We start from the raw sequence: 10,105 nt of genomic DNA, 5'->3' as shown, positions 1-10,105 counted from the left end.
AAGAGAAGAGAAGAGAAGAGAAGAGAAGAGAAGAGAAGAGAAGAGAAGAGAAGAGAAGAGAAGAGAAGAGAAGAGAAGAGAAGAGAAGAGAAGAGAAGGAAAAAAGGCCCAAAGCCACTCTAAATCAAATGTAATTAGTAACACTGGGTGTTGATCATAAAACCTATTAGAAGTTTCTGGTTTTCAGAAAATGCTGAATATCCAAACGACAATTCTCAGACCTCTTAAAGCTGTCTCCCCATGCCAAATTAGAGTCTCACCTGAGACTATTAGCAGTTGTTTAAAAACTTGGCTCACAGCTTTTAATATATATACTGTTTCAATTTCCTACAGTAAAATATTAAAGTGCATCACACATTATTGCTTCTCAAATTGCTCCTTGACCTATCCATTAGCAGATGTCACAGGGGAGGGAAAAAGAATTTCAGCGTGGAGCAGAAAGAGGAGAGCCYCATGCAAGAGGCGCTCAGGCAGCCACCGAGGAATTGCATTTCCCTGCCACGCTGGCCGAGAGGCGAGGAGGAAGGGGAGCCCTGGGATGCAACCTGGGGTGCAATTGGAATAAATTAAGTAGTATGTTAAAAAATAAACAGAACAAGTAATGGAAGAACATACATTACTTATTATCTTTGTTGTCTCAGTTGCTATTCTTATGTCAGGCCTGTTCAGTACTTCTGTGTATCTATGAGTATCTTGCATGTCCTTCTTATATGATACCTGCCAAACAAAAAACAATTTTATTTAAAAACAAACAAAAGTTAAGACATTGATAAAGAATCTTTGAGCGACTTATCAACTCAGCCACCAAATGCAGTAAAACTGCCTAATAAGGTTTGTTCCAACCCAGTCCTAACTAACAGCAATTGTTTCATAAGACCTATGCACAGGTTAACAAAGAAAGAAATTTAGAAGCATAAAAATATAATGTTAAAATGAAAATCATTTTTATTTAGAAGCATAATAGGACATGAAGGCACTGCAAAGACCCAAATATCTGGTTTTGTTGTTAAATTTCAGGAGGAATTCTAAGGGTACATCATTTTTTAAAATATAAAYTAAAACTCCGCTATGAAACTGAGTACCAGAGTCTAGCAGATTGCTACTCCACTGAACAGAAACTGTAATTCTAGCATGGTGAACATCTTTCTCAGTAATACACAACCAYGTGGCTGGTGTGTAATTAAATGACACCACTGCACTCCAGCCTCTCCCCCTCGCACAACTCTACTTATCTGCTACTTGAGGCAATCATGGGAACAAGGAGGCTGAGCTTTCCAGCAGGCAGAGTACAAGACTGAATCTTTCTGTTTGTGCAAAAGTCACTAATATAGTGAATGGGATCAGAAAACTTTGGCCAGAAAGCTAAGCCACAAGTAGGAGAAGTCCAAATAATTCTCCACTTAACAAAGCAATTGGAGAAATGGCAAAGACCTCAGGGACGCTCCAAAGCTCCCAGACRACAAGCTACCCTTCTTTTTCCTCTTAAAGATCCCTATACTTATTCCCTCTCCCTTGCAGTAGCACATACGGCAATCCAGGCCAATTCCCAAGAGCTGTCTTACTGAATTATTCTGAGTAATCAAGAAGATTGTCCCTGATAGTCAGAAGCACCTGAAAATTTGATGTTTCATGCAAAAGTTAGAAAACAGAAAATAAACTCTACAGGAAGTGGAAAGTATCAGCACAATATCTGTTTTATTGGACAGTCTTTTAGATTTCTTCTACAGCTTAACAAGTTATTATACCTCCTAACATTGTAATTCTCCATCACAAAGTCCTCAGAGGTTCTCTCAGCTTGAAGCTTCACTTATTAGAACCTGTGGATCTCCCTCCTATTTCCAATGCAATGCTTTACTCTGGGTACCATGTAACAAACTCAATTGCCTCAACTACTCTACAAATATAATTTGTAGAAATGTTATGAAAAAAAAAGTGGTTTTTGGTGAATATTTTACAGGCAATAGGAAAGTAATTTTGCATCCATATGGCTTCAGCTAAGTAGACAAGCTAAATAGGCTTCACTCTGTTGGCTGCTTGCCCACAAATAAGATCTTGTAATTTTTAACCTACAATGAATGACACACAAGAATAATCAACAATAAAATGAATAAGGTAAGTTGGATGAAATACAGCCTAAACTATCACCTACCAATAAATAAAAACTGTTTCTTCTAGCTTGTTAAAACCACTGGAAGTTTTGTTTTGGTTAGGATTCAGTTTGTTTGGTGTTTTTTTTTTTTTTTTTAAGAAACTAGATGTACAGACAAGCACTTGCAATTCAGGGCTTTACATGAATTTAGTTAATTATATGCTGTTCATCCTAATGACCACATGAGGTGAGGTGAAAACCACAAAGGCAGCAGAAACAGGTTTCTGAATAGCACCCTATCATCCATGTAAATTGCAAATTAAAGGCCAGCATATGTGCTCAAAATAGAAATTAGGAATGGAGTGAATTTAAACAACAGAGAAACAAGAATAGTGGTGATAAAGTTGAGGAAATGTGGTCACTTATTGCTCCCAAATGACATGATCATATAGTACATAGAATAACGGACTGTGGTTAATTTCAGGGGGAAAAGAGAGGGGAAAATAAGACAGCGACAGTCCTTTATATTTCACCATTTTCAATTATATTAGATGCAAGGCCAATTGTATAGCTTTCCCTGAGTGAATTATTATTCTTCCTGCACCTAAACCAGTATACCTATTACTTATGTCTGAGGGAAAGTCATCTAACATTTTACAAATGTCTGCAATATATATTTGCTCCATTCTGCAGCTTGTCATACTCCAGTGAGAATAAAAATGTTATGCAGCAGAACAGTAGTTTGTCAGAGGTAGGCCAAAGAAAGAAAAAATATGTTTCCCATTTCCTGAATAACCTCAATCCCTGGATGTTGACCCTTTCCCATTGGGACATCGTGCTGGTCTCTATTACACAGCTGCTATTCTGTTCCATCTAGAGATTTTTTTTTTTTATGGTGCTGTGTTAGTAAGCAGTAAAATGTAAGCTATTCTGTGAAAGAAGGGGAACAGCTGTAGAAGGGGCTAAGCCACCAGCTCAGTGCGTGCACCCACAGGCACCCAGAAGATGGAAAAAGAAGACGGCTGCAAAAGGGAAGAAGAGAAAAATTATCCTGGTCAATTGAAAGAGAAAAGAAAGCAACAGGGAAGGAAACAGCAGAAATATCCAGGGAAGGGACCATCTTTTCTTCTCTGTTTGTTGAGCCCCTTATCAAGAGACTTAAATTCTGACTTAAGGATCTYGACTTAAAGCCTTAAGGCACTACAAAAAGCCCCTACTCAATCTTAACTTCAAAGGGTTGCTCAGGTTCTACCAAAAATCATCACCGGGGGCTCAAGAATTACTCATTTCATGAGGACTGCAGACATGCAAAACATCTGTTTTAACTATCTTTCGTAAAAAAAAAAAAAAAAAAAAAAACTAAGATACTGACAACTCAGAGCACCAGTGAAAGACCTAAGCGGAAAGTTAAAAAAGACCAGTGCTGAGGAAGAAAGAAATAGGGACACAAAGGCAAAAACTCATACCATCTCTGGTTTTGAAGTTGCAAAGTCTAAATTACTGACTAAAGTGTTATAAATTGCAATAAAAAGTAGTTACACTGCTGATTAGTTTTAAAACAAACATCCCGAAAATTAGTGACAATCTGAACAAAGGCAATTCCCATTTTTAATTCCACACATCCACAGTCTGACTTGCCAGTAGTTTTTGCAAAGCAGGGCAAATATTCAGGTCTTGCTCATAATTAGTAGACTAATTTTAATAGGGCCAAACCTCCAGCTCATATAAACAGGCACGAGGTCCACTGAGGATGAACGTGCTGGTACATTTCCTCCAACAAAGAGCCCTGAAGATGCCTCACCTTCCACTACAGTGCCAATGCATYGGGATGCAATGAACAGTTGCACAGTAAACATATTTCTATTACATCTGCAAAACATCTCAGGCTCTCAAACCACAAATGGAAACTTCTGCCATATAGTGACTCAACCAGTTKAAAAGATTTGGATCTTTGTTGCAATCTTTTGTCTTCTTCTCTGTTCCAATTCCAAGCCAGAATAAATTACTGAAGTACATACARAAGGTTATGGATGCATTTTGCCTTCTTGAGATGCAGACACAGAAGTTGGTGAGGAGCTGGATGCAGGTATCTGCAAGAGAATTTCTCTCTTACTGTTTGTCCCTGATTAATACTTTCAAATGGCTGCGAGTCTGCTTACCAACGATCTGTCAGCTGGATCTCTGCCCCCTTTCCTCTCAGCTGCACTTTGGGGTCCATCAACACTACGAAAATGACTAGCTGGTGACAATCATCAATGGCAACAGCTTTTCTGGTCCCCTCCTCAAGTGGTGGTAAAAACTATTTCCCTGCTCGTGTAGAAGAGACAAACACATTTCTGGCCCATTACAGATTGATGCAGTTATCCCTGCTAGTAATGGGCTTGAAAATTGATTGGTCCCAATTACATCAGGAGTAAACACATCATTTTCAGCACCAGTTGGAAGTGGCCCAGAGGGACCTGCTGTTGACAACCACTGTCATCAGAAAGTTAGTCAGCGCAAGGTGGTTTTTCTAATGCAGACACTGAACAGAGAGCCAGAAGTATGGCTTTAACATGATCTGCATCAAAATAAACTTCAGAAATTCTAAGATGTTATTTAAGGTGTTTGAGCACACTCAATGTAAGATCCGCTCATTTGTGTGTGTGGATTGCAGCTGCACAATAYTGTGAACAGGAAAAAAGCCATATGTCTAAGACAATGTAGACTTTTAAATATTCAAATTTAAAGGTCAGTTGGACATTACAAATTACTACTACTGAAATAATTTGTACTGGAAAGAGTATACATATATTAAATGTTTGCCCAATTGTCAACTAACATTTTAAAAGCAGCATTGCTTCATATATAAGCGTAAGAGAAAAGATGCTAGGGTGCTGACCTCAGATCTGTGAACTGCCCTTTAAATATCCACAGACGAGTCCATCCCAGTTTTACATTTTGTAAAATCAGAATAACAACAAATACTTATTTCATACAATATAATGCTGCGAGAAGAATCAGCAGTTTTAACCAAGCAAAATATGTAAACTGCTGTGTAAACTCTTCATATTATTTTGCTACTCAGCATGCACAGTGACAGACCATGGAATAAGCAAAACTGGGATCCTCAACTTTGAGTATATTAACAGAATGCAATGTGCAGCATTTACSTGGGGGCAATGCAACAAGTATTTTCCTTTCTCAAAATACTTAATTATCATCTCCTTTTGCTGTTCACTTGCTTKCTTTCTTCCATCTGTTTGGTTCTCAGCTACACATAAGGAAAACCACTATTTTGTGAGTGACYGTTTTCTATGGACCATCATCTAATTTTTGCCCGAAGTTTAGAAACTCCCAGATGAGATAAAAGACATCAACCAAATACAACATAAGGTAGGCTGATGGTCTCTCCTTCACTTTTCTTCGAATGCCTTTGTTGACAAAGGCCCATCATGAACATTCATCTCACAAAACAAAAACAATTTACAGAGAAAAGTACTCTACTTTAGATAAACATACTTTCATTCTAACATTATACAGTATTTAAATACATTTTCAAGTAAATTCCCTATCATTAAAAAGTCACTTTTGTTCTTTGACAGCAATTTCCTTCAGTGGAAGTATGAATAAGGGGAAAATGTTTCTCTCATACATGATCATATTGTTCAGGAGATTTTAAAGTATTTCCCTATTATGCTGCTTCAACCCACACTTATGCAGCRTGTTAATGATATTCAAAGTGGTGTGAAGGCCTGCAGCACATGACAGTTTCAAAATGTCAGCACAAACGCATTGTAAGTTGAATACAGTCTTAATTTTTAAAGGAAATTGCACTTTTCACACAGTTGAGTATAAATGTCAGCCTTATTTTARGGCTGAGTAAATAGTCTTAAACACGTCCTAATCCTATTAGATGCAAACCCTGCATGTAAAGGTTGAATTGAGTTGGCAGACCATTGTAGGTAAACATGCAATCTGCTCCCATAGGTATACTGTACTGAGTGGTGGATAAAAGAGCTTTGTCCTCCTATTCCCTCAGTAGTTTCTCTCTTCTACACTGCACTTCTCAAAGCTGTGATTCTGCAAATAGCCCAAGTTTCAGAAGACAAGTACTTCACATTCAGGATGCTTATTATTCCATATTCTACCTTAAACATGAAAACTCATGTGGCTCTTAATTAAACCACTATTTAAAAAACAAGAAATCCATAAACAAATATTGAGCATGATGCTCAAATAATTACCCACAATAGTTGGATACCTCCCTTCAACAAGAACAGAACATACATAACTTSCATCTCTATGTATAATAAAATTACAGCCCCATCCCATTGTAGCTCCCTTTGAGCAATTACAAAGACTCCACTCTTAAATGAAACTAACTGGTTTGAGCTTTATGTCAGAGATGGAAGCTTTGCTTGCATTGTTTTGAAGTTTGACAGGCTGAGAATACTCTCCTTCATGTTTTTTCATTATTCTTAACATGCTGTTAAAAGTTATTGTTTATCAAAACAGCTTTGCCCCTCCTGTAGTTGGTGGAATCTGCAGGTTTTCACAGTACAAAACTATAATAATTGTATAATAATAAATCCTCTCCCATTTCCTTTTTGGCTTGCTTTAAGGGTGAAAGAAGACAAAGCAACTGAATTTAAATTTACTCTCACATCTGTATCTTGCTCTCATTAATTCTCTTAATAGGTGAAGTACAGCCATAGCAGAAGGGGAATGGGTTTTGCACCAAGGATCTCCAAAACTGTCAATAGCACACTAATCCTCAGACTATGAAGAATCTGATGCAAAAGCTAGTCTCACRTTCCTCCCGGTCCCACCACCTTCTCTGAGAGGCATTCCTATCTCTCTTCCCAAAGTTATTTCCTGCCTTAGTACTCCACCATCATTCCTCCTGTTAAGTAAAAACAAATTCCTGCTTATGAAGAGCGAAGTTCATGTTCATAGCTCCCATGCTCTGTCAGTCTGACATCCTGACATTCCCAACAGCAGAGACAGTCAGATTTTGGCAGGAAGAAGGAATTCTGTAATCAAGGCAGGTTGCAAATTACTTCTGAGAATTCCTACTCACGTATTTCCTACCAGTAGAAGTTATTCTTCAAACATAATGCTTCCCTGAAAGGCTGCTGGCAAACTTCAATCAGTGGCCAGCTGTCAAGATTCTACACACATGGACATATATCTGAGGATGACATTTAGCTTTCTGCCTACATACCTTAATGGTGTTTGTTACACTGTCAGTAAGGAAGATAATATAAACTTAAGATAATTCAAAGTCAATACTTAATTTTCTGTATTGTTTCTCACAAACAAATACCCAAGTTGTCTAAGAAATAATAAAAAAAAAGGAATAAAATCACATATCTATCTGATTTGACTTTGTTACAGTCAAACAACAGAAACAGATCCTAATTTTGAAGGCGTTTATTTGTTGGCCATTCTTACAGTTTTTGTGTTCCTTTTAAAATGACTTCACTATTCTAGACAATTTTCTCCTAAAATTCACATTTTTCATAAGTAAGCTTTTATAAAACCTAAAACTAGCATATATTTTTTCTCAAAGGTGTGTTTTTATAATTCAAAAGGCTAATCCTGGCAGTATTTCTAATGCCAACAATGATGCATGGAGCTGGCATAAGAGACCATGAAATCAAACCTGACTTGATATTAACAAAAAAACATAAATACAATTATTATCCTTTTATACTGTGAAATACTGAAAATTCCAAAAAGTTAATAAACAGCTGTAAAAAAACCTTTAAGAATATTCCTAAATACTCTAATTTATTTATAAATGATGTACTTAAAACTATGAGAACAGATAGTTCTATCAATGACATAAAACAATTCTAAGCATTAAACTGAACTCTGTGGCTCAGGTTCTCTAAATTCAGTCGAGAGTTGTTCTTTGGAACTCATTTAGATATTTATTCATGAGACAGGAATAAAATTATTCATGTGCATAAAAGTGTGCAAGATCAGGTCAGAAATATCTCTCTTCTCTCCTCTAGACAGACCCCTCACAGAACTGTATGAATGTTGACAGTATAAGGTACCGAAGCCACACTGCTGTTTATGTAAATGAAGAGTATTAAGTAAATACAGTTTTAAAGTTCAAGTAGGTATATATGAATTCATTCAGTCTTTCTTTGTAATCTTGTTTCAAACAGATAGCATTTAACAATAACTACTGTTAATAAAAAATAACAAACTCTTTCCAATGCAGTTTAGCATAAAAGTCACATAACATTACTTGTAGCACATATTATACACACATCATATCCCCAAATACATTATAGCAAATAATATAAAAATAAACCTAAGGAAATATGAAAATACATCACGTGCAGTTCATTTGAGTTAGATATAATAGGTATATCTACCCAAAGCCAGTGAGCCAGTTCCAGGGAGGGAGATACTTACATCACTCTGGTATTTACTGACTTCCATGGCATGCTTAATATCTGGAGGCTCCTTCATATGGGCATAATCTGAAGTTCCCTTCTCAGCATCATGCTTTTGTTTATAGAGAACCTAAAAAGAGTAAGGGAAAGGTATTTATGTGAAAATATACATGAACCTATTAGCAAAGTAAGTATTTTTTAAGGTTTGAGTTTTTTTCTGTGTTAAGAAAAAAAGAAAATGCTTTGTGCATTCTTTGTAAATAAACAGGTTTATATGAATTACAAATAGGCCAAACATCTATTTCTTCCACTATTAGGAAATTACTAGCACAATCCACATTTTGACTAGCCCCTAGGTTCACAAAGAAAACAATAATATTTACATTCAATTGTCATCACTGTGAAGGAAAATGGATTTGGAATGTGAGCTTATAAACAAAATCATTTTTATAATAGAAACTGAGCTGAAAGGTGGGCATTCATCCAGCTTACACTATACTGTGTTATACTTCGATATACTCACACATCACATACAAAAACTGCCTCAAAAAGCTGATATTGCATTTATCCTGGTCATAAGCTTTTATGCTTACATCAAGAAAATTCACCAGGTTTGATGCCTGGAGAAGCAGTAAGCATCAAGAAAATTCATTTTCTAATAGCTCTCCAGAGTAAGCATTAAAATAATCCCTAAGAAAACAGCAAATACTAAATAAGATCGAAAGCTGATCAGGAGGAGGATTTGAAATTAAAACCTTCAAGAGCAGTGAAAGAATACTGTGAAAATTTTGAGSCAGGATTCAGTATGGTGATTCAGCCTCTTTTAGGAAAGGATACTAAGAACTGTGAGAAAATGTCATATCTGTTTATGTTTAAGGCAGCAAGATTGCATCCAAGTCACAGATCAGGATGCCCAAGGCAACATATAAGTATCTACACTGACTATCTCAGATTACAAAATGATATATAGGCTGAAAGACTAAGACAGAAAGTAGTTTTTTGCACTGCTACTCTGTGAATGCAAGTATAAAATTAGGAAACATGAAATGTGCCATCTGCTCACACAATGTAAATCCAAAATGATTAGGTCTTTGGGATAACAAACAAACAAATCTTAAAGTGAAACAAAAAATGACTTTGACTTCCCCATACTGATCACATTTTGCAAATGGGAAAGCAAATACTCTTTAAAAACATTAACACATAATTGGCTGCAAAATTGGAATCACTATACAAACATATTCCCCAAAAACTCTTTTGCTACTTCCCCTACTTCACACTGTCACTTTTAAGATGTTTCCCACTGAATACAATTCTGAAAAGCAGGCCTCACAGTTACTTCCAAAATCCAGTAATTTATAAATTTTCTACTACATTGACACTTTGCATCAACATCTACCTTTTTAGGATGCAGCMAAGGCATCAAAAATCAAAAGCAAATCAAATCCCAGTGTGAGAGAACTAAYGGAAATTATAGTTGTGTGTCCACTATTTTGGGAAAAAAGACTGTTCCTTTAGCTTACTGTAAGAATATTTGGCTTGCTATTGACATTTGTGCTTTTACTAAACTTTTCACAATATTCTTTTGTAACCTAACCATGTAACCTTGAAGGAACCACAG

The 10,105-nt window shown here is 36.3% G+C and overlaps 1 protein-coding gene across 4 annotated transcripts in view; it reads right to left on the bottom strand.

Moving 5' to 3' along the window:
- The window catches only part of NEBL (nebulette), a 138,654-nt gene that overhangs the window by 72,922 nt on the left and 55,627 nt on the right, over positions 1–10,105 (bottom strand). For all 4 annotated transcript variants that reach the window (XM_085318354.1, XM_085318351.1, XM_085318353.1 and 1 more), the window contains 2 exons: positions 8,504–8,614; positions 616–717 (listed from right to left, as the gene is read on the bottom strand). In XM_085318354.1, coding sequence (XP_085174480.1) covers positions 616–717; positions 8,504–8,614 — 213 coding nt within the window. The remainder of the gene's footprint in view (positions 1–615; positions 718–8,503; positions 8,615–10,105) is intronic.

The sequence above is a fragment of the Rhea americana genome, unplaced genomic scaffold (genome assembly GCF_003343005.1).
Source record: "Rhea americana isolate MKP2758 unplaced genomic scaffold, rheAme1 scaffold_53, whole genome shotgun sequence".
Lineage (NCBI taxonomy): Eukaryota > Metazoa > Chordata > Aves > Rheiformes > Rheidae > Rhea > Rhea americana.
The sequence above is the reverse complement of the archived record's forward strand: the minus strand, read 5'-3'. Positions and strand labels throughout refer to the sequence as shown.